At 35.1% G+C, this 26378-nt stretch overlaps 1 protein-coding gene across 4 annotated transcripts in view; it reads right to left on the bottom strand.

Annotated features, from left to right (window-relative positions):
* Positions 1 to 26378, bottom strand: part of LOC108425693 (RNA binding protein fox-1 homolog 2-like) — a 59894-nt gene that overhangs the window by 22238 nt on the left and 11278 nt on the right. For 3 of the 4 annotated variants that reach the window (XR_005129751.1, XM_037535325.1, XM_017694570.2), the window contains exons 7-11: positions 9636 to 9723; positions 7516 to 7572; positions 7170 to 7287; positions 5878 to 5920; positions 4576 to 4661 (exon numbers count right to left, since the gene is read on the bottom strand). Coding sequence is in view for 3 of the 4 variants with exons in the window: in XM_037535325.1 (XP_037391222.1) it covers positions 4576 to 4661; positions 5878 to 5920; positions 7170 to 7287; positions 7516 to 7572; positions 9636 to 9723 (392 nt within the window). In the remaining variant the exon portion in view is untranslated. The remainder of the gene's footprint in view (positions 1 to 4575; positions 4662 to 5877; positions 5921 to 7169; positions 7288 to 7515; positions 7573 to 9635; positions 9724 to 26378) is intronic. The other variant, XM_037535326.1, reaches the window with a different exon arrangement.

Genomic DNA, 26378 nt, shown 5'->3' with positions numbered 1-26378 from the left:
GCACGTAAAAAAATTCATTGCCTTGGATGACCAACCATTCTCTGTTGTTGAGGACGTTGGATTTCATAGGGACCTTCTTTGTAGTATATATATATATATATACTTAAATTGTTACAGCATATATATATATATAAAGTTCATATATATATATATATATATATATATATATATATATATATATATATATATACAGCATATATATATATAATGGCAAGCCAAACAGGAAATATTTAATGAACATTGATATATATGGAATGAACATTGATATATATGGAATGAACACTAATACATATGGAATGAACATTGATATATATAGAATGAACATTGATATATATGGAATGAACATTGATATATATAAAATGATCACTGATATATATGGAATTAACACCGATATATACAGAATGAACATTGATATATATATATATATATATATATATATATATATATATATATATAAATTAGAAAATGGACAATATATGTAATTTTACCACGGATACCCATACTTTACATACCCATGTATATATAAAATACCCAACGAGTGTCAGTATGAGGTAATTTAATAATAAACTGCAGACTCTTTATATGGAAATGGACCAGCTTCCATATATATTAGCGTTCATTCCATATATATCTGTGTTCATTCCATATATATCAATGTTCATTAAATATTTCCTGTTTGGCTTGCCGTAATATGTTCATCCTATATAGATCAAAGTTCTTTCCATATATATCAATGTTCATTCTATATATATATATATATATATATATATATATATATATATATATATATATATATATATATATATATCATTGTTCATTCCATATTTATCAATGTTCATTCCATATATATCAAAGTTCATTTTATATATATATCAATGTTCATTCTATATATATCAATGTTCATTCTATATATATATCAAAGTTCATTTTATATATATCAATGTTCATTCTATATATATATATATATATATATATATATATATATATATATATATATATATATATATATATATATATCAGTGTTCATTCCATATATATCGGTTGTCACGCTTCCGCTTCCTTCTCTGTTGACTTTCTGGACTCCATTTCCCATAATACCCCTGACCAACAGGCCACCATCACATGTCCGCTACCAGCCAATCAGAGAAGCTCTTCACCACCGCAATTCTAATAACTCATCTCTGAACTTCGTTTACTTTGTTTTGTATAAAAACCTGTTTATTTGTTTTCACCATTGCGAAGTTTTGCCAATTAATTAGTGATTGCATACTGAGTGTTTTGTATTGTTTGCTGTCTTTCGACTCATTCTCATTCTCTTTTTGACAATCTTTTTCTGGATTTATCTGCCTCTCTGTTATCAGTATTTGACCCTTGCCTGGTTACCATTTACGTTTTCGACTTGCGCCTGTGTGTTTAGTCGTTTTCCTGGGTTTTTACCTGGATTGTTTTTGTGACCATGGTCTTGGAATTCCCAAACGATATTCCATATATATCAATGTTCATTCCATATATATCAGTGTTCATTCTATATATATCAGTGTTCATTCTATACATATATATATATCAATGTTCCTTCTATATATATCGGTGTTCATTCCATATATATCAATGTTCATTCCATATATATCAATGTTCATTCCATATATATCAAAGTTCTTTTTATATATATCAGTGTTCATTCCATATATATCGGTTGTCACGCTTCCGCTTCCTTCTCTGTTGACTTTCTGGACTCCTGACCAACAGGCCACCATCACATGTCCGCTACCAGCCAATCAGAGAAGCTCTTCACCACCGCCATTCTAATAACTCACCCCTGAACTTCGTGTACTTTGTTTTGTATAAAAACCTGTTTATTTGTTTTCACCATTGCAAAATTTTGCCAATTGAGTAGTGTTTGCATACTGAGTGTTCTGTATTGTTTGCTGTCTTTCGACTCATTCTCTTTTTGACGATCTTTTTCTGGATTTGTCTGCCTCTCTGTTATTTGACCCTTGCCTGGTTACCGTTTACATTTTCGCCTTGCGCCTGTGTGCTTAGTTTTTCCTGGGTTTTTACCTGGATTGTTTTTGTGACCACGGTCTTGGAATTCCCAAACGATATTCCATATATATCAATGTTCATTCCATATATATCAATGTTCATTTTATATATATATATCAGTGTTCATTCTATATATATATATATATATATATATATATATATATATATATATCAACGTTCCTTCTATATATATCGGTGTTCATTCCATATATATCAATGTTCATTCCATATATATCAATGTTAATTCCATATATATATATCAATGTTCATTCTATATATTGGTGTTCATTCCATATATATCAATGTTCATTCCATATATATCAAAGTTCAATCTATATATATATCAATGTTCATTCTCTACATATCAAAGTTCTTTTTATATATATATCAATGTTCATTCCATATATATATCAATGTTCATTCCATATATATCAAAGTTCATTTTATATATCAATGTTCATTCCATATATATATCAATGTTCATTCTATATATATCAAAGTTCTTTTTATATATATATCAATGTTCATTCCATATATATATCAATGTTCATTCCATATATATCAAAGTTCATTCTATATATTGGTGTTCATTCCATATATATCAATGTTCATTCCATATATATCAAAGTTCATTCTATATATATATCAATGTTCATTCTATATATATCAAAGTTCTTTTTATATATATATCAATGTTCATTCCATATATATATCAATGTTCATTCCATATATATCAAAGTTCATTCTATATATTGGTGTTCATTCCATATATATCAATGTTCATTCCATATATATCAAAGTTCATTCTATATATATATCAATGTTCATTCCATATATATCAATGTTCATTCCATATATATCAAAGTTCATTTTATATATCAATGTTCATTCCATATATATCAATGTTCATTCTATATATATATATATCTGTGTTCATTCCATATATATCAATGTTCATTCCATATTTCCTGTTTGGCTTGCCATTTTATATATATATATATATATATATATATATATATATATATATATATATATATATATATGCTGTAACAATTTAAGTTTATTGAAAGAAGATTTTATGAATATTAAAAATAAATGTTTTCTTGTTTCTGATGTACACTTTTCTTAGGACGTTCCTCAAGAACACATTTAAGAAAAAAAAAACATGAAGCTATGGGTGAAAGAGGTTAATTCAAAACAAATTTTAATACATTACTTCTAGAAATATAATTTGTCATTTTTCTCCCTACCCTATTCAGCCCTGCCTCTCATATTGATTTTAATTTTTTCATTATTTTATTCACGTTCATTTTCTCAACTAGATAAACTCTCTCTCCCCCTCGTTGCAGTCATTTTCCTTTTAGTCACTGGAGTTTAAAGTAATACTGATTGAATCAAAGAGAAAAAAGTGAACGAGTGAAACAGAGATGAGTTAAAGTGTTTTCAGTTTTGAGTCTTCAGTGTTGCTGATCTGTGTTTAACCAATTCTTGTGTTAAAGTGTTATGGCATGATAGCCTTTATTATATATTGGTTTCTTTGTGTTCCATACTGAACACAATCTGTTCAGCAACTACTGCCATTTATTATGTTACTTACATTATTATGTTACTGTTACTTACATTCACTTAGAATATTTTGTTTATTTTTTTACTATTAATTATTAACTTTTGGTCCCAACTTTTGGACGCTGAACAAGAGTGGATAACCCCTCACACCCCCTGCATGCTACACTGGAAATACAGAGAAGCACATTCAGTGGCGGACTGTTATAGCTGCACTGTGTTATAAAGTGCCATGTGATATCCTTCTTACCCACTGCTCTAAGGCTCTACAATGAGTCTCCTTACTGCAGAGATGACACTGTTCTCCTGCTGTCTGAACTGTGCTGAACCACATCACAATATTTACTCTCCTATTAATACACACTGTGCAATATATCATAACTGCTACTATAATGACACTTTCACTAATGACTTTACAATGTAATATTGATGCGTCTGCTAAATGCTGTAAATGTAACTCCACGTTAGTTATGTCTATAATCATTGTGCTTTTAACTGTCTAGGTTTATTTGTATTTTTATTTTCTGCATAGTATATGCAAGTGTATGTGCAATTATAGGTCTTGCTACTGAAACACTGCAACTTCCTTTTGGGATTAATAAAAGTCTGTCTGTCTGTGTGTCTGTCTGTCTTTACTGTGGGCCCCCCTTAAGGACAGATGTGAAATATGACAATAATTGTTAATTGTACGTATTCAAAATCTGAGTGGTTTTTTTTTTGGACAGACTTGGATTTGGTTTAAATAGCAGGTTTGTTATCCACCTAGATATACTGAATATGATGGTTGTATACCAGTAGTTTCAGAAAATTAAAGAAATTAAATAAAACTGTTCAGTTTCTTCCAATGTAACTATTCTAATTATTATTAATATTTAAAATAATTATTAATTTGCAAGTGAGAAATAGAACCATCTGATGAGGACAAGCCTCATAAAGAAACTGCTTCTTCATCTTCTGGCTCATACTCACCCGTCACTGTAGGCAGCTGCTGCTGCAGCTGCTGTTGCCCCAGTAACCGCAGCTGGTTGTGCATAGCGATAAGCAGCATAACTCCCCTGAGTAGGAGAAGGGGGGAGAGAGAGAGTGAAAGTGAGAAAGACAGACCAACAGATCAGCCCTAGCATAAGTCTGAGTTTCACAAACCCAATGCCAATACAGGACAGTAGGCAAAGTGCAAACGAAAACACATCCATATTTTCTAAGCCACTTATTCTCCTGGGTAATGGGTTCAAATAAAAACAGAAAGCAGATATTTATAAATCTACATTGACCTGTATTTGTATCGAAACCTGTAAAGAGACAAGATGTAATGTTTTACTTTATCAGTTTCATTGGGTTTTTTTTGTTCTGGAACAGATACCGGCAACAGCTTCCAAAAAAGTTAAGACAGGGGCAATTTAAGAATAGGAACACTCTGAAATGTTCAAAAAACATCTTAAACTGGTGACGCAATGTTGAATATAAAGGGAGACAGGAACTACAATTTTCTTATTCTGTCCTCTAAAGTACATGATACCATCAAAGACTCCAGAGTATCCATAGTAATCTCTGAGCAAGCAAAAAGGCAAAAAGCCTCTACTGAATGCCCGTGATCCTCAATCCTTAGATAGCACTGCATTAAAAACCTTCTTCTGAGACGGATATCGCCATGTGAGCTTGGGAATACTTTGACAAACTGTTGTCAATAAACATCTGGTTCATCACTATAGTTCATCACTATAGTATGCACAGCCAATGCCATATGTCAACAATGTTCAAAATAGTTGCTGATTTCCCCATTTCAAGCTCTTCTGAAATGAACTGTTGGGCAGTGGAAGCATGTATTGTGGTCTGGCGAGACTTTCTGTGGCAGTAATGGACACGGTGTCCTCTGCACCACAGAAGGTAAGAGCCATCCAGATTGTTATTAGTTACAAATAAATCCAGGGTCTGTCATGTTATGGGGAGTATTAGTGGGTAACATGTAAAAGCACCATGCCTAGTCAGCTGTGGGTTTGAAAGTTTGAAACATGCTACAGGCATCAACTTTGAAATGAGCGTATATTTACAAAAAACAATGACATTCATTACATAGAATGCAAAACATTATGTTTTTGTACCATTATTAGTTTAATACAGATCAAACAGAATTTACTACTCAGTGCTTCCTGTTTTAATTAGCATTTCACATGTCCCAACTTTTTTGCACTTGGGTTTGTACATGTACACAACTAAACAATTCTGTAAGACGCTATGAAAAGCTGTAAATTTCAGTAAATAAAGATTACTCACATATAAATCTGCAGCTCCATAGAAACCATCCTGATACACGACACTGTGTGTGTATGTGTGTGTGTGTGAGAGTGAGAGAGAGAGAGAGAGAGAGAGAGAGAGAGAGAGAGAGAGAGAGAGAGAGGGAGGGAGAGAGGGAGAGTGAGAGAGAATATCAGCTAATGACCTTTAGCTTTGTCCCTAACACAGTACAACTGATCATACACATTACTCTCCCACAGAGACAGATGTGGGTGCTGGTAGACTTGTGCCGATATTCAATAATGAATTATGACTTAATATTCAGCACACACAATGTTGTTATCATGGATATTTGAAAATACCAGCACTTTAGTTAATCAAACAGCAGTTTAACCAGATATTACAACAGTCTTGAAGAGTTCTTTAGTAAAGACAATGTTTGCATAGAGAACCATGACAAAAAAAAACATTAATTCATACATGGTTTATATAATTAAATGTTCCTCTTGTGATGGAGAATCTGTAGTACATGGTTCTTTAAAGAACATTTTCTTTAAATTGCCTAGGCCTAGTTTAGAGCCACAGAGTACTACTAGTTGATCTACCAAAATAACTTTGAAAGCAGTTTATTTTACTGTTTTTATTATACAAATATGGTACTTATTACATTTAGTAGTCTCCCTACATCTCAATTTGAAGTATTGAAAATTATTTTATTTAAGAATTTAAAACAGTGTTAAAATATTTGTAAATCTTGATTCTGTGAGTTCTCGTTTTTAATGGCACATTGTAGTTACAATTTGTTTCTACTTATCTTATTTTTTTATGACCATTTTATCTCTTAGAATTATGCAGGCTGTTTTTGTCACTGTGCATTTAAGACATAAAATAATTGAGTTCTTTTCTGACCTGTTCTGATAGGCTGTTCTGTATTGTGCCTCTTTCAAAACCCTTATAATTCTGACATGAATGGGAGGAGCTGTTTGCAGCTCAGTTTTACATATGGACTGTAAACGGTATGTTTTGAAATTGTGTGTACATCACTTTCAAAGTATATATATATTTTTTTAATCCAGGGAAATTCAGTTTTCCTTTAATAGGAATTACACATGTGGGAGCTTTGTGGCACAGCTCAGTAAGCACACAGTGCGCACAGCACATTTTTCACTCACACGGTCACCTTCCGTTGTAGCTTATAATGACAAAGCATTACAACTGCTGTGGGAGATTTAATGAAAAATATTATCATTATTATCAGTTTTATAAGCTTATGCACAGCCATCACGTGAAGAATTTCTAAAGGTGAATTTGCACCAATGTGTGTATGTTACCCTGGGTAAGCTGTAATAGGTTGTGTAACAGGTCTGATGGTGCTATATACGGCTCGGCTCCGCCCCCTCAGCTGGGCTCCACGAATTGCTGCTGCAGTGGAGTATGGGAAACCTGGCACTAAAGTCACAAGAACACAAACAAAACTGTGGATCACTGATTTCCTACAACTACAACTTCCTACAACCTACAACTAATCAGCAAATCATATCAATACAGAACAGAGAACCAAAGTTCACTCCTGTGGAGGGTAAACCTGGAGCTAATCAGGGGAAACACATAGCTACTGTTAGGGAAGGTGAAAACATGAACATGAAGATCTAATACATAGGTGAATGGGATGTGTACCTGTGTACAGATCTGGTCCGTAGACAGCTCCCACTACTGGACTCAGCTTCCACCCTGCTGAACACACACAGTGCACTTTTCATTACTACTGCATGCTTCACATTGCAGTCAGAGTGTCTCTACTGGTGATCAAATGGTCTTGACGGCCAAACGTGATGTCAAAACAAGAATACATGTCTGGAAATAACTTATTTAACTTTTGGTGCTAGAGGAAAGCAATATTCTAAATAAGGTATCTTCGTAATCTCATTTTCATCTCCTAGTTCATGGTTTGATTTAAAATCAGTGTGAGATGTGAGCAATCACCTGTTTCTGAAATTCAGCTACTGAGAAACAAGCCCCAACTTCACAATGTCTTCAGCCTGAATGAGCTAGTTGATGATTGTGCCACATTCAGTCCTGCACTCATTTATCTTCAAAAATGCTGACAGCAATAGCACTAATGCAAGACTCCATAAACCCAGAAACATTTGAACTTCTCATAAACTCATGAAAAACTCAAAGTTGGCAGTGTTTGTAGCGAAAGAGAGCCAAGTTCAGCAAACCACTCACAATTACTGTTTAGACTGGGATTTTGATAGGTTAATCTAAAATATTTAACGTTTCATTTTTTTTATTTACAGGATTTTAATACTGAAAGTAAACTTCAGCAGTCATTTTAAATTATAAATCAGATTTGGTACCACAAGGTCCAATTTTGGGTCCAGTTTTATTTAATATATACATCATCTTTATGCACATGGCACAATTTTATATTGCTCAGCTGATTCTATTCATGCTGCACCAAGAAAATTACAGAGCTCATTTAATGCTCTACAGGTGGAATTATATAAGCACAAACTAGTTTTAAATGCCATGAAAACTAAGTTCATGCTGTTTTCCAGATCTTTTAATATCTCTTAATACTGATTTGAGTACTGTAAATATTACTACCCTGGCAGGATCGCAATATTGAGAGAGTCACAGAATATAAATACCTTGACATATGGCTTGATGATAAACTCAGTTTTAAACCACACATAAATAAACTAGTCAGTAAATGCAGACAGAAGCTGGGTTATTTTTATAGACATAAGTCCTGTTTCCCCATGCACGCCAGAAAAAGATTAGTTGAAGCAACTTTACCATCAGTGTTGGACTATGGCGACGTTATCTATAAATATGCTCGCTCTAGCTCTCTCAAATTACTGGACCCAGTGTATCACTCTGCACTGAGGTTCATTACTGGAGATCCATACAGAACTCATCACTGTGAGCTGTATGCGAAAGTTGGGTGGCCCTCTTTAACGGTACAGAGGAAAACACACTGGTTGATTTTTATTTATAAGACACTCTCCAGTCATTTGCCAGAATACATCACTTCATTGATGAATACAAGCAACAGTAATTATCAGACTTGCTCTAGTAATTGGATCAGCTGCCAGGTACCAAGAGTTTTTACTGAAATGGGAAAATGTGCTTTTAGTTACAGTGCAGCAGTGAGCTGGAATTCACTACAGGAAACACTAAAACTCTAGGAAACACTAGTGTCACTTAGTAATTTTAAACTTTTAATATTGAACCACCTTCAGACAGCCTGTACCTGTTGTATTTAATTTTATTTATTCTTAACTTTTATTTCTTGTTTTAGTTCTTCTCTTAGTTCTTTATTAATTTTTAACTTATTTTAATTAGTTATTATTATTATTGTTATTATTATTGTTATTATATTTTTTTAATCTCTTATCTTGTTTTGATCTTAATCTCTTATCAATTAGACCTCAAGTTTTATTTTTATTATTCGTTTTATCTATTTTTATCTATTTTTTTCACTGTTATTTTTAAATTTTCTTTTAATTTAAAATGATTAAATATAGATATTATTTTCCTTATGTCAATCCCTGTTTTTGTAAATGCTAGGCTACAGTGAAAATGAGGGTTGCCCTCAATACTTCCGAGTCAAAATAAAGGTTGATTGATTGATTTTGGTTGAGCCAATGATTAAAAATGAATGGGGCTTGACACCATTGGTTTACCCACCCTTATGTAGCCCATAATTCCTAATGGTTGACATTTATATTATGAGATCACATCTGGCCCCAGAAGACCAGTAAAAGTGCCGTGTATATATGAGTGTTTACCGTAGGGCAGTGTGCTGAGTGTGTCTCCATTGGAGTAAGGTGTGACCATCTTCTTGTTAGTCATCACTCTGGCTGTGGCATTATTTACCTGAACAGAAACACACATTCGCATACATCATCAACACTGTAACAAATCTAACACACTATCTGCGAATACACTTCTCTGTGAATTCACTATCTGTGAATTCACTCAGAACTATGAGTGCAGTACTGTGTGTGTGTGTGTGTGTGTGTGTGTGTGTGTGTGTGTGTGTGTGTGTGTGTTTTAGAGGGACTAAAAAAAAAAATGTCTCAACTACCTGTACCACCAACCACCCCCTAAGAGGATCACAAACATAAAACATCTGGGAGTTATCTATTGGATAAAAGTTCAGAATTCAAGAGCGGTACAAATGGTTGAGAGGGTCCAACATTCATCAGGTCAGACACAAACCTACGTGAAAAAAGTTTGTGGACACTTTGTCGATTTGAAATAACATACTATAGACTAACCAGCCTTATTTGGAGGAAAAGAACATCATTACATCAAAACTATGAAACTCTACTATCATCTAGTAGGAGCTGCACTTACTTTATTCTTGCAAACAGTCAGTTCTTTACCAGACATTCCTGATGGTTAGCATGAAAAAAAAAGTATGTGCAGTAATTAGAGCTGCTCAGCAGGGCTTGACTCATATGAAAACTGTGTTACTGATAGTTTGAAGAGCTATTCTTAAATAAATAAATAAACAAACAAATAAATAATAATAACAATAATAATAATAATAATAATATAAAACAACAACAGTCAGTATAATCTTACACAGTACAAAATAACCCCAAAAGCTTTAGTTACAGAGTGATGTACTGACTCATGTGACTGTCAGGTGTCAACTGTCATATTTCTTAAATAAACAGCTGAAACTCCCTAGGTATTAAATTATATGAAAAGTAATATTAACAATATATTCATTTAATATATTGTTTATATATTAACACAAAAAATATGACCGTTTTATCAGTTTGTGTTATCACTATATTCATTAGTTGAAGCAACTTCAAAGCAACACCTGGGATTTTCACAAATATTGAGAAATTAGTGTAACCTTAAATGGGTTGATCAACCCATTGGTACAGGGTGTCCCAAAAAAACTGACATAATTTCATAGTCTAATAGCATAGCTAATTCTCCCTCAAAAAATGTGTAAAAACTAACCAAGTTTAATTTTAATTTTTTTTTTTCAGGTTGAAGAATGGAGTTCACTAGAGATGAAAAGGCATTTTGTGTGTTAAAATATGCTCGAACGCAGTCAAACAGGAGTGTGAAGTGTGCATTTACCTACAAGCCTAGGGGAACTCAAGCACAAAATCACCACTGCGCTGGAAACTGTTACTGTTACCTGTTTGAATTTTGAGAAATAAATCTTGTATTGGTCAACATAAAGCCTATTTAATTTCGCTTGCCAAGGACATGTAGCTAATCAGATATTCACATTTCAAATTATGTCAATTTTTTTGGGACACACTGTATATTAGTAAGACCCTATTTTATGATGAATATATAGTATATTTATTTTATAAGTTTTTAATTTCTATTATACCTTTAAAGCCATATTTATATTTCATATTTAATGATAATGATCCTATGGCTCAAGTAATAAATTATTGCAAACAGACCAAAAATGCTTGCTTTTATTAAAAATACATAATAAAAATAATGAGTGTGTGTCCACATACTTTTGGCAGGCAATGTTAGAAATGAGAGAGTAAGAGAACATGTTTTTATGCCAGTATGTGTGTGTTGTAATGTTACAGGCTGATTCAAGCTGTCTTGTTGATTAATGGTATGATGGATACTGCCAGGGTCATTAGTGGACATTTGTTCCAACTGACCAAGGCACGAAGAAGGGGTGCCAACATTTCCCAAAAAAATGAATAACCTGAAGACATACATTAATCACAGCCAAACATGGGTGCATCACGATCAGCGAGAATAAAGGGACTAATGAAACAAAACTGGGAAAAAAATGTACATGTACATTTACATGTAAATGTACATATACATAAATATTTTAGCCAATCAGCAAGCATTCAGATGCAGCACTGAGACCATTTAAAAAGAACTGCAGCGCACTCAATCTAAACAAACAGATGGAGGGATGGAGGAATGCAGGTGATGTAGGAAAGAGAGCCAGTCCACAATCAAGACAGGAAAACAGATCATCACAAAGATAAGGGAGATACAAGAGAGGTGCATTTCATTTAAGCAACACCAAAAAAGGGAAAAAAGAAATCAAATTAAACTAATACCAAGGTGCATCATTCATAAAGAAATCTGACTGAGTGTCCATTCTCCAATAGCTCTGACTTCATGTGGGAGAGAGAACCACAGCATGGGGAAGGAGAAAGAGGAGAGCAATTCCATACCCAAAGAAAGAAATAAAGAAAGACAAGCAAGACGGGAAAAAAAACACCAGGCAATATTACCATCACCAAAAACAAGTATACAGTCAATACAGAAGTAATAAAACAGGAAAAACAGACTGAAGGAAAAACATCACCCCAAAATGTGCCAGTGCCTTTACAATTCGCCACATACCAACACACAATCTCAAATTCTAAAAAAACAATCTACAATATAATATAATGAAAGTACTGAATACAAAGTAATGAAGTTAGGTTCCACAGAACAACTTCCAAATGAACTTCCTACAAAACATGAGCTGCCTTTTAAAAACTAACTGATACTAAAGCTCTGAAATGGTCTGATGGGGAGTTGCTTGCTCTCATATTCTTTAAGATGAAATAGTGGATGTAGCAATTTCTAGCTTGCATACAGTCAGAGGCCTGTTTCACACACATGCTAATCATGTGCGTTGATGTGACAACTGCAGCTTAAAGACGGACAGGGTTTACCCTGTGGAACAGCACAGCGGGCTTATATTGTACGTTATAACCCCTTCTAAGTTAATCCTACAAACACGCTTCTTTAAAAATGTAATCAGTCAAATCAGATAAAAACTTACTTGTTCATAAAAGAACACACTGACTTTGGACCTTTGGCACTTAACTAGAAAACTAGAGCTGCACCTTTTCTACTGAACATCAGTCTATCAGACCATACGCCACACAAGGCATAAACTCAGTCTGCATGGCCAATGTCCAAGAAAGGAGCCTCTTCTGAAGTTGATGCACAAGAAAGCCTGCAAACATTTTGCTGAAGACAAGCAGTTCAAGAACATGGATTATGTTAACCATGTCCTATGGTCTGACGAGTGTCCAGCATGTGTGGAGGCGCCCTGATGAGGAGCACCAAGACAACTGTCTCTTGCCACCACATATCCATCAACTTTCAAGACTGCAAAAGTACTTCCCATCCTTAAGAAACCCACACTTAACAGCTCTGATGTCAACAACTATAGACTGGTATCACTCCTTTCTGAGAGTATTCTTGAATGTGCAGTCTATAATCAACTGTCTCTCTTTCTCACACAGAACCAGGACCCCAACCAGTCTGACTTCAAACCAGCGCACTCAACAGAAACTGCTCTTATAACAGTGACCGTGAAGATCCAGTCAGCAATATCAGCCAAATTGTCATCTGTCCTGATTCTTCTTGACCTCTCAGCATCTTTTGACACGGTCAACCATATAATCCTTCTGGACATCCTCACCAACCTTGGAATCACTGGCTATGCATGGACGTCGAAGTCCTATCTGGAGGATCGCTCTTAACAGGTAATATGGAGAGCGTCCACATCCTCTCCATGCTGGCTCCCTACTGGAGTCCCACAAGGCTTGGTGCTGGGTCCTCTTCTCTTTTCTCTTTACACTAGCTCTCTTGGTGATGTTACATCATCTCATGGCTTCTCTTATCACTTTTCAAAACACAAGGTAAGCCAGGGATTAAAAGCAGGGGTGGGGTCATGGAACTTGAATCATACAACCTGGAGACAGGTAGGCTCTGATCTGTAGGCATACAATCAAACCTTTATTTAACCTCGGAGAACATTTGAGAGTGACCCTCATTTACAACATTCCCAAGTTGATACAGGAAAATGGATCAATAACAGCAGTTTTCTGCTTTGTGATGGGTTCAAGGATTTAGATCTACTTGAAAATATGTATATAGCACAAAATGTACAGGTATTTCATTTAATACTGAGCATGATTTGTAGAACTGGTGTTTTTGGTTTGTTTTCAGAGCTTATTATAGGCTTGATGTGTATTCTCTGAATGCAGTGGTGAACTGAGACTGTTTTTAGTCTTTAGTTGAGGCCATAAATGTCAAAACTTTGCTGTAAATTGAGAAAAAACACATTGTGTGTTCGAAGCTAACACTGATACCCTTTAACAATTTTACTTGTTCGAAACATCTGGAACTTCTACATTCTACCAATTTTATTTAAAGTTTATAACAGACATTAACATATACCTTTACAGTTTTCATCAGTTGTACAATGACTCATTCAGTAAAGAATCTTGACATAGACCTGTTTTTTACTGAAACATAGTTAGACCACATTTACAATTAGTGACATTTCTAGGACTTCCAGAAGGTCTAAAGTTATTTTTTTTCTCCTAATTGATTATAAATGAAAATGTGATTAGGAAGTGACGCAAATCAACCAATTATGTTGATCTAAAGTATAGCTTTCTGTCCAGTTCCTGAAGTCCTAACCTGTGGGAGAGCTGCCTTGGCTGGATCTGCCTAGACACCACAGGAGGAAAAAAAAACAATCCTGATTTCCCTTTAGCAATGTCAAGAGCCTTTTCTTTTTCCTAAATCTTTTTCTTCTTTCTAATTAAAAATTACAATGATGTAAGAGTTCTTGCCATATTTCAATAAAACAAGCATAATTACACTATTTAACAAAAATGATTAATGAACTGCTGCAGCTGTAACCTGCATGAAACTAAGAGGACAATAACTGAGGCTTCCTCACTTTCTAGATGCAATGATGCATCTGAACCTCAAGGCCATGCTGCTTCTGCAGGCTGTGTGAAAACTAACCTATTAACATGGCCAATGAAATGAAAAGCAAGATGTTATAATCAGCTCATGCAGAGGCTGTGGGTGTGTGTGAAACAGGCCTCAGATTTTAATACCTCCTTTTCATTACATTAAAATAACTTTCATTAATTAAACTTCAGAGTACATGAGCTTATTATTAAAATGACAATCTTTATGCAACAGAAAGCTGAAAGCTGAAGAGTCAGATGCAGTTCAACTCATTAATCTCAATGTCAGCTGCAACTGGTGATAATATTCAGAAAGCCAATCAAATTTAGATTATTCTTTATCCAGTGTAAAAGTAGAGGTTAAAATAGGCATGATGTTGAAAGTATTGTATATATGGATAGATGTAACCATATAAATTATAACCAGCAAATTTTACCTCTAATCTAAACATTTATGCAACACTGAAAAATCACATCTCACACTGACCTTTAACATTCAACTCCATCCTTTGCAGCATATGTTGGTCAGTGAACTCCAATACAATTAATAGTATGTTAAATCTGTGAATTGTTTTAATGATAATGGTAAATTCTGTAATATTTAATTGTGTTAATACAAAGTAAGTCAGTGATGCCAAATGCACACACACTTACCGAAGCCACGGGAACAGCAAGTGGTTACTGTGGAGACTGACACACCACACACAGAAGTCATTCAGGGAGACAGAAAAAAAATATAAGCATCAAATAAATAAACTAACAACCCAGTAATTAAAAAGGTGCAGTGACCAAAACTCAAGATGACTTGAACAATATTCCCCAGAGAGACAGACAGAAAGAGTGACAAGCTGATAGCCATCTGCTGTCTTGGACAGTTTACTTCCACACAGTTTATTTCTACACTCACACACACACACACACACATTCCTTTGTTGATATGCAATGTTAATGACTTTGATTAAGTTAATGATCAATCAGTGATCAATTTTCAGACAGCAGCAGCAATTTGAGTGGGGCCTTCAAGTTTGAATACACTCCCCTAACATACAGCAAGTTTCATCTTTTTGCAATAATCATCATGTAATGTGTAAACTTAGGGAACAAAATGTAAATTAAATGGGAGCTCTACAGCTCATAATCACATGTTTAACTGCATTCTTACATATACCAAAACATAGTTGCTCAAAAGTATATGATTGCATTAACTTAACACATTGTAAAACCAAATGCATCTAGCATCAATAGTTGAAAAGTTATGATTATCAAATAGTTTATTAAGCCAAACCCTCATTAAAACCTCTATTTCTAAAAAAATAATGAGGATAAAAACTTTGTTCATGAAAGTACCTGGCAAATCTGAGAAAGTCTGAGCCATGTTTTCTGAAATCTGGTGATTTTCAGTGCATTGTAGCATTGGCTTTTATGTCTTAATAGAACATGAACAAATATCTACAGGGGTGATAGTGGGAAAAATTCCTGAGCCTGAACTTTTTTTCTCTGCTCGGGAGGTGAGCAGGGTGGGGGTGCTATGTATGTGACACATTTAAGACATAACTTGTTGGCCCCTGGGCGCAGATATACGTCTATGTATAACCCTGATCTTCATTACTGTCAAAGAATTTTTGCTTTTGAATTAGTCCCTTCAATGATAGATTGTGTTGAATTTTGTTGAAATACATGAACAACATTCAGACATGAGATAAACAAACCCAATATAAGCCTATATTTCAGAAGCTTGTGCAGATTACCAGAACTCTTGGGACTAGCAGGCCTGTTCAGGAATCCATACCTGTTTTTAACTAGTCACATACCTTATTGCTTCTATAGCATAGGAGACTACAGATACTACAGCTATACCAAGAACGGTCAGCAGGTGGCAATAACAATACTCCTAAACTAGGAATTGATTAGTAGCCTAACCATTGACTAAATGACATGAACAAGGACACATTCATTTCTTTTAAAAATATAATAGCAAACTATGCAGCATTTATTTGAAATATTTTGAAACAGTTACAGTGCAACAAATAATAATAATAATAATAATAATACAGCCCTAAAATTACTATTCAGTTCCATTTTCCCCTTAATATAGGCTTAATATAGTTGTGTTCCATTGCTGAGTTTATATGTTTCGCGTTGACAGTGGAAAAAAATTCGCACGTGTATTTCCCGGGATTTCCTACTGAATCTATCAATTGGTTTGGTCAAAGCAAGTCCCGCCCCGCCCTGTTTCTGACTGGCTTAATGGCTAGTAGGCTAGGCCTTGGTGTTGGTTACAGTGAAACCTGCGCATGTCAGATCAAGAGAAGTGTCAGATCCTATGGTCAGATCACGAGGCCAGGGGTCGGCAACCCGCGGCTCCGGAGCGTCATGCGGGTCTTTGATCCCTCTGATGCGGCTCAGCTTTTGAAAATAATTAATTTAATTAACGTCTATTATTTTTGAGAAAAAAATGTTCGGGCGGAATATCACAAACGTCCGGTATTTAGTTTCGTTTCGCTTGACTGACATGACGGCGTCGTCACCCCCCGTTCGCTACAGTGAGATGTCGTCGTCGTTTTAATATATGGTATATGGTAAATATAGTTTATGTGGCTCTCACTGAAATAAATTTCCAATTATTTTGCTTTTATGGCTCTGAGTCAAAAAGGTTGCCGACCCCTGCACTAGGCGAACCTTTTTTTTTCTCTCGCAGACACGTCGGTACGCCGGAATTCCGGCGTGGCGCCTGAAAACTATCAGGCCTGTATCTAGAGTGGTTACTTAAATACCGATTGTACAGTGTAAAAAAGGTACTGTAAATGGCATATTTTTAAATCACTTTAAATGTAAATGTACCCTTGAAGGTACAACAGTGGTCTTGAAGTCCAACTGTGTACCTAAGGTATGTTTTAAAGGTACACTATATTTACTTTGCTAGGGGAAATGTGCATATTTGAACCTTTTTTAACCAAATGTTTTAAACAATCCAGAGAAAATGTAAGGAGTCAATGTAACTTATCCTGTTAACTGTTGCCCTATTTTTGCCTGAAATAGCAAATCCAAAGTAAAAGGAGCACTGTTCTCACATGTTTTGGGCTACAGTGATCATCTTGATCTCTTCTGAAAGTAAACACACACTCAGTTTTTTATTCTCAACCATCAGAAAAATTGAGGAAATTTCTCACACGAAGTAACAAAAGACAGAATAAACAGGAGTTTATTTCCCCCTGACTCGCAGATCTCTAAACTCTGCCATGTTATTGAAATCACATGTTTGAATTATGATGTCTATGTAAATAGTGGTGAGGCTTTGAGGGTTTGCTAGCTCAATCAGTGCTTATGTTGCAAGTGAGACAGTCACCACTGCTGGGTATAATGGATCATAAAATGGTTTACGGGAATTGAATCCTGAGACTTCAAGCTTTCTATATATTTTGAAATCTATAGCTTCTATATACGTCATCGCCGTATTCCTGGATGCATAAAAATGATGTTTAAAAATATGGAAGTAAGGGCTTCCACAGAGTTTTAGAAATATATAGTTACAATAGAATATGGTACAATTATATTCCCCAAATGAAAGTTGAATACGTACTCTCGAGGCTCCCACTCAATGACACGAGGGTAGCTTTTTTGACATTGTGGATCTTTTCAATCTAAAAATGAGCTAAAACGTTATCTAGGAAAACTCAGTGTTCAGCTTGTGTGACTGTGAGAGAGAATGAGGAAATATGGATGGATAACAAATGGAAGACAGAGAAAAACACCAGAAAAAAAAGACAATGCAAAATGAGAGAAGAGGCACAAAGTACAGCTGGATGAGAGATGGCTGAATGAAGGCCATGCAGACCAAGAAAAGTGGAGAGAAGAGAGCATAAAAAAAACTTCCTCACACATACACACGCACACTCCCACTACCAGTGTACATACACTGAATCACTCCAAAAATTAGTAGCCGATCTGACCAACTCACTCACTTCTTACTAATACATACACAGACAATCATGAAGAAAATCAAGATTATACAAACAGAAACTCAAACCATAACTAATGCTCAACTTAAACCCAGAGCTAAACCCAGAGCCAAAAACAACCAATGCCAAACCTAAACCCATAGCTAAACCCAGAGCCAAAAATAACCAAACCTAAACCCATAGCTAAACCCAGAGCCAAAAATAACCAAACCTAAACCCATAGCTAAACCCAGAGCCAAAAATAACCAATCCCAAACCTAAACCCATAGCTAAACCCAGAGCCAAAAATAACCAAACCATAGCCAAAAATAACCAATCCAAAACCTAAACTCATAGATAAACCCAAAGACAAAAATAAGTAATTCCAAAACTAAACTCGAAACTAAAACAACACCTACATCAGGAATGCCCATTTATCATTCATTGGCCGATATGTCTGCAAAATGGCTTCTCTCATCGGTGGATAAGGCTCAACTGGGAAAATACATCAATATTTGTAAAGACATTACTAATACTAAATTAATACTGTTTCTACACATAATACCTAATGCGGTTTTGTGATCCCTGACTTGAACTAGTAGTCTGAATGCCTATCATAATGGTAGCAATCATTATCAATATGGGTTGATAATGTAAAGGAATGATTTAGCAGGTGACCTAGTGACAGATTCCAGACACATTTCTACTTGGAAACTAGTGATCTCTAATAGTAACCATTAGGAGGCAAAAAACATTTTTTTAATCCTAATGGTCTTTATTTAGCAAGGGTTACCGTGTTTCTGCCAGCTTGCACAATATAACTCTAGTCATGTGTATTGTTGACTATCAAGCAACCATGTGCTTATTTTTAAGTTTTAAGGTCGTAGTAAAATGTTGATGTAACAGTAAACTTACCGACATCAAAATCTATAATGAAAGCTTTCGCATGGTGGTTTAATAGTAGACTTTGAGACAAAAGTTGTATATTTAGAATAAAATCGTAATATTTTGAAAGAAAGTCATAATATTTCAATGATAATATATTACAATAATAATTACAATATTAAAGTGGGATATTACCAGAAAAGGTATGCAGTACTGTGGCCAAAGGATTTGCAAAGGGAAGGCAGCACCTAATGTTAAATGAGGTGTGTTGAATTGGTGGAGCTATACTTTCAAATCAATTTCACCCATAAAGAAATATTGAGTGTCCCTGTCCCTCCTGCACATTAGCACCAGCCTGTAATTAGTACAAGAAACAGCTGAGCAGGAAACTGTTTTTTTTTAGAATAAAGAGCCAGACGGACTCCGACAAAACTGTTTGTGTTGTTGAAGGGGAATCACAAGCAGGGTCGTCTACACAGCTATCGGGCCTACACCATTCAAAGAGGGCATGAAGTTTCACAGACAGTAAAAATGATAATCAAAATAATTGATCCACAAGAAGACAGGAGTGTGAGGAAATCCAACACGCTCTGCATCTTCACTGTTGCCAGTACCGAGACCCCATGGCAGCCCCCCTACTTAATCCTCGAAATATTGTGATTTTACTCTCGTAATTTTATGGCTTTAATCTCTAAATATAACGACTTTACTCTAAGTACTCTACTTTAAGTCTACTATTTTTATTAACCGCAGCCCTAAAATGCCGTCGTAGTGCTGTTTACTCTTTAATCCAAAGCCCATCTGTTCCTGACGTCCTGTGGAGGGTTGAATTGCAACACCATATGAAGGCGTTTCTGTGATGCAGACATGCTCTTATATGGTGCTGCATTCTGAACCTCCTCAAACCTATAGACAAAACCATAACCAAATGCAAAACTTAACCCATAGCTAAACCCATAGCCAAAAAAACCAACCTCAAACTAAACACATAGCTGAACACAGAGGCAAAACCATAACCAAACACAATCTTTAACCCAAAACTAAACCAAGAGACACAACCATAAACAAATACAAAGCAAAGAATAACCAATCCCAAAACTAAACCTAGAGTTTAACCAAGCTCCAACAAATAACCAAACTCAAACCTAAACCCATAGCTAAACCTATAGACAAAACCATAAACCAACTCAGGTTTGAACCCATAAGTAAACCCATAACTAAATCCAGATGAAAAAAAAAAAACAAAAACACAACCAGCCCAAAACATAAACCCACACCCATAACTAAATCTATACTTCCATTGGACTTAAGTACACCCATAAACAACATATGAACTTCTGACCTATATTTGAACTATATCGACTAAACCCATAACCAACCAACCAAAAAAAAAAAAATACACGATTATATCCATAACACAAGCCCAAAACTCATAACCCAAATCCATAACTAAACCCATAATACAAATTCAAACCTATAATCAAGTCAAACCTAACCTCAAAAATGAATTATTAAATCTAAACACAAATCCATAACTGAATCAAATCCAAATATAACCCATAACCAGATTAAATAAACCAAAGCCAAACCCTTACTCTAAACCCAAACCTAACTAAAGGATAACTAAAAAACAATCCCAAACCAAAACTCAAAAACAAAATGCAAACAAAAAGCCAAACACCAAACCCACAACAAAACCCAAATCCAAACCCATGCTCATACCCTATAACCAATCCAGCTAGTATACTATAGTTCAGTATAGTACAGTATAGTGCAGTTCAGCAGGAACATTAACAAAAAATACAGCCTTGCAGGTAAGAGAGGAAAGAGCACATACACATTTCAGCATACAGTTTCACATACAGTTTAGCCACTGCATTGCTTCTTGAACAGAAACTTCTGTGTTGCCTTCTTATATTCTGTAAGTCATGAAACAAACAAAAATGAACATATTGAGTCAATCGCAAAAAGCTGAGCTGAGAGTGTAAAGCCTCATGGCAGCTCAAATGGTGATTGACACAAATAAATAATAAAATTATCGATCACATAGGAAAAGCTTATTATTCCTTGAAAATGAATAACTTGGGAATCAATTGGTTAACTCACTGATTTAAAAAAAAAAAGTTAACTAAATGTATAACACATCATGTGCCAAACTGCTTCAGATCAGAATTACCACACCCTTTTCATGCACACACACACACACACACACACACACACACACACACACACACACACACACACACACGTCAGTGACTGGTTTCTACTTCATTCTTTGATTCTGTCTACTAATTAGCTTTGTTAAAAAATAAATAAATAAAATGAAAAAAAAAAACATTTCACTGAGAATCGCATGCATTTCTGACTGCTCAGCACCATAACAGCTCACAAGAGAAAAGTCTGTGCCTAACAAACACACACACACACACACACACACACACACATACACACACACAGAAAAGCAGACAGGGACTTTAAATTGCAGTTATATACAGCATGACAAGAGCCATAAAACTGAACCAAGCACCAGAAAATGCTCCAATTTCCCAGCATGCAATGTGGTCAAATCTCCCAGCATGCAATGAGCTCAAAGCATGCTCACTAAGTATGCCAATGGACACTTTTTTGAAACAGCTAGGTCAATCATAGTTTGTGATAAACGGACTGTACCAAACAATCCCTTTTCTTGTATTGAGTCAACAGGGGACACAATTTAGACCAGTGCCATGTGCATCATGAGTAATGAGATTAAAGTACAGCTTTGTTCAATTGCTTGTTTTTTTATACACAGTGAAAAAATAAAATTATAATATAAAGGTAAGAAACAATTAATGAAAGAAAGGAGAAAACATGGGTTGACAATGTCTGTGTGATGCTCAAGCTTTTCCTGTGTTCAGTAGGGAATTCTCTGTTTTAGTTTTGCAAAAGCTAAGGTTACTGAGAAACCATCAGACCATTTAGCTAATCAGTGACAGCATGGCAATAGTTTTGGAATTATAATTTTTTAAAGAGCATACTTTAGTGACATTAGCAAAGTTACCAACACTGCTGTCAATAGCACTGTAGCACTGTGGATAAGAGTATCTGTATAAGTATAGTCCCAAGCTAGGAAAGGCTATGGCTATGATTAGGGTCCTCAGATCACCAAGTTCATTCTGGGTTCAACGGGGAGCAGATTTTTCCAATAGGAAGGCACTATCCCTTGGTTAGGCTAAACTCAGTGGGTCAATTAGCCAACTAAACACGCTCTGTAATGCAAACTGACACTTTGAGTCAGAGCATAGCTTGTGAATAATTTCTTTATCTAACAATAATTGATTTTCCAAATGTATTAAAAACCCTTCTGCCCTTCTTTTTTTCTTAGTTGTGCAGCATTTAGCTTGCTACCCAGCTAGCTAGCATAGTAAAGTAATAAACTTGCATCACCATATATATATATATATATATATATATATATATATATATATATATATATATATATATATATATATATACACACATATATATATATATATATATATATATATTTAAAACAGATAGAGGAGTTTATTAAACATTAGCCCAGTTTGCACATAGCAAATCTACTGTCATATTTTTACAAAATATTATTAGAAATTGCACTGAATTTAATTTTTGTTATTTTTGTAACAAGACTGGCTTCATGAACTCATTTTAGGTGAAAATACTCCAGTGTCTCTTTTGGTAAACCAGTCTTTTATGTCATTAATTAGTCTGACACTGATCTTTATTAAAATTATGTGATTCTGAGTCACAAAACACTGAAGGCAAACAGTTTTCATCAGGTAGAACCAAGTGGCTCTAAAATAGCGTTTTACAAACAAGCAAAGTTTTGGTTTAAGATTTACTTGTAACTTAGTTACAAGTTTAATAAAAACTTGCTTTCAACACAGGTTCAAGAATAAGTTTTCCTTTACTGTATTGCAGCTGTAGGTCTCTGTAATATGTAATAATATGTGCAATATGTAATATAATAATGTGCAATATGCAATATAATCTCTAATTATGTCTCTAATAATCTTAATATGTGCAATATGTAATATAATAATGTGCAATATGCAATATAATCTCTAATATGTGCAATACTTAGCAATGTGCAATATTTATTGTACATACAATACAGCTGTAAATATCTCCATATTTATATCTTGTAAAAAACATAGTTTTTTATTTTGTTTCTATATTTATATTTATTTCATATACATATATATACAAAACGCATAGAACTGTGCACAACCCCTCCCCATTCTATTCCGTGTCATTTGTTTACATTGTGTGTTTGCACTGAGATGGAGTTGCTCTTAATCTCATTGTACTGTGTATAGTGACAATAAAGGCATTCTATTCTATTCTATTCTATTCTCTGTTCATAAACATAAACTCTCCAAAACAAATTTACAATAAAATGAAAGTGTTTGTATAAATTCAGAAAAAAAGAAACATGCCAGTCATGACTGCATATGTGGACATATTTCTATATTGTAGTCTATTTACACAAAGTTAGGTTAGTTCCATCATTTCCATCATGCTCCCAAAGTTTTACGCTGCTGTGCTGATGTTGAACCGTGTGCTAGCATTGGGTTGGTATGACCAACAAGTGAAAACAAGCTCAAAACAAAGTGAGCGCTATGCCCTGATTGGTGTTCTTGCTTCATGCTTCTTTCACTTTGACATGTTATGTTTTTATGCACACATAAACCAAAAGAAACGGATTTGTAGTGGAGGAAAAGGGAAGATATTTGACTTTGAAATGTAGTGGAGTGAAAGTAAAAAGTCACCCAAAATGGAAATACTTAAGTAAAGAACAGATACACGAAAAGACTAAAGTACAATAACAAATTACATTTACTGTCAACCACAGCTGAAGACTAAGTTTATGTTGACTCGATGGCTCATTGCTCTTTAGATAACTTGAGTAAATACTTTACCCTTTAAGATGGCATCAGGGACTCCCCAAGTGGAAATGCTGAGGGCAAGTTGATGAGGACATGTTAAAAGCAGAACTGACATTGAGGGTAGATTTGGCCATGAAAAATGTATACTGACATACATACCAGAGGTGGTAAATGTATCATGGCCTTATTTTTATGTTGTGGAAACCTAATTGAGGCAACATGGGGCAGAAAAATGCAGCCATGGGAACACATAGTTCACTCCTAATAACACAGGGCTGTTTCCAAAATTACAAAGAGGGAACATGGGGAAACGTGGGGAAACACAAGACCTTGCTTTTTACTAATAATTTCACTTAGCACAAAAGGCTCCTGACAACCTCCTAGCAAGGTAGCCAGTTTGATAACCTTTAAGCTTTTTGTTCTTCTCATCTCACAGTAATTTATATCACTATTACTCTTCATCCAGTAACACAAGTAGCTGACACAAGTCAAAAGGAAACATATGAGCAGAATTACTAATTTTTACTAGTCATCTAGTTTCAAGAAAGACGACATCATTAACGAAAACAAATAACAATAAAAATCAGAGTATTTTGTTAGTAGCTTGCTAAAAAGGACAGGTTGTAGTGGCAGATGCTGCAGTTACAGATGTGAGATTTAAACTGCAGAAGAGGCTGTTACTGTATTTCAGTAAGTTTCAGCCTCAGGCACTCTGCCAACAAAAGCATACAGACTGTCTAATGTAAAACGCATGCTAAAATCACTGCAGCTCAGAAGATTTCACCTTGCATGGAGAAAAACTGGCTCCAGCTCTACATCTATGCTTTACAGGGAAACAAATGATAGATTTTCAAGATGAATGCTAGTAGCAAAAAATTTGAACTACTAACAACTACTAAAAAAAACAGATTTGTACAGTGAGAAAGACAAATTTGTACAGTGAGAAGCAATCGTTGTGCAGGTCAACTGGCAGCATGTTGAATGTTCACATCTAGGGGTAGGGTTGTCCCGATTGTTGTTGAGATGAAGGGGTAGGGTGAAGTGTTAGGGCTACATGGCGCTTCAAACTGAGATTTTTCAGAGGTGCACTACAAACTCAGTGTTATGAGAAAATTCCCAGAATGCTATGCGAATCATCGGCAAGATGGCTGCACAAGCGACCAAAGAGACACATAGATGTGAGTATTTTCTCTGTTCAAAAGCCGCTGTATTGTAAGAGAACCATTGTAATAATGTTTTATGGTCATTCCCTTCATAACACGCATTAAAATCGCTAGTAATACGCTGATGTCTCGGTCGCTACCTGGTGAACTTTCCCGTTCCACCTTAAATGGTACAGCAGTTACGTTCTGGTACCTGAGTTTGCTACACCATTTAAGGTGGAACAGGTAATCGATCATGCAGCTGGCAATTACAAAAGCTAAGTTCAGCTTCATATCACTGAAGAATTCTTGGTGGCGATAGTAAATAATTGTCCCCTCTTTGAGGGTGTATGATGCCCTAAATATATTTAAGCAGTGAGGAGCTGAACTTTCCCCTCCTCTGCTGTCACTGCAGACTGGCATGGTCACCTACAGAGCAGCAGTAGTAGCTGTTAATGAAGTAATATAGTTTTTTGTTTGTGCTCTTTTTTATTTAGTGACTCATTTGATTGATTGATGCATAAAACTAAAGTTGTGAATGAATCGCAAGCACCCATACTTTTTAGTCTCCTTCGGATAAACGGCAAATGTCAGTGCGATATACCATTATTGTTATAGTATGGAGACAAAGCAGGAAAACACGTCCTGATTTTTCTTACAGGCTATTTTAAATGTGATTCCCCTGTCCTGTCATGCGACACACAAGTGAGATCACCACAGTTAGAGGCGGCATATTGGAAATGGCCAGAAAAATTTGTCTTACTTAAACCATGTTTATGTAAAAGTCGCTGACAATAACTGATGGCGCATCCAGTTCTTGAAGGATTGTCCCATTTCATAGGGGGAAGATTTCAACCACTACATTTATAACTCAGCTTGAAGCGGGAGGGTTATACTCAAAAGCAAGGGGTAGGGGTAAAAATA

The sequence above is a fragment of the Pygocentrus nattereri genome, chromosome 27 (genome assembly GCF_015220715.1).
Source record: "Pygocentrus nattereri isolate fPygNat1 chromosome 27, fPygNat1.pri, whole genome shotgun sequence".
Lineage (NCBI taxonomy): Eukaryota > Metazoa > Chordata > Actinopteri > Characiformes > Serrasalmidae > Pygocentrus > Pygocentrus nattereri.
Note: the sequence above shows the minus strand (reverse complement) of the source record. Positions and strands in the feature narration are given on the sequence as shown.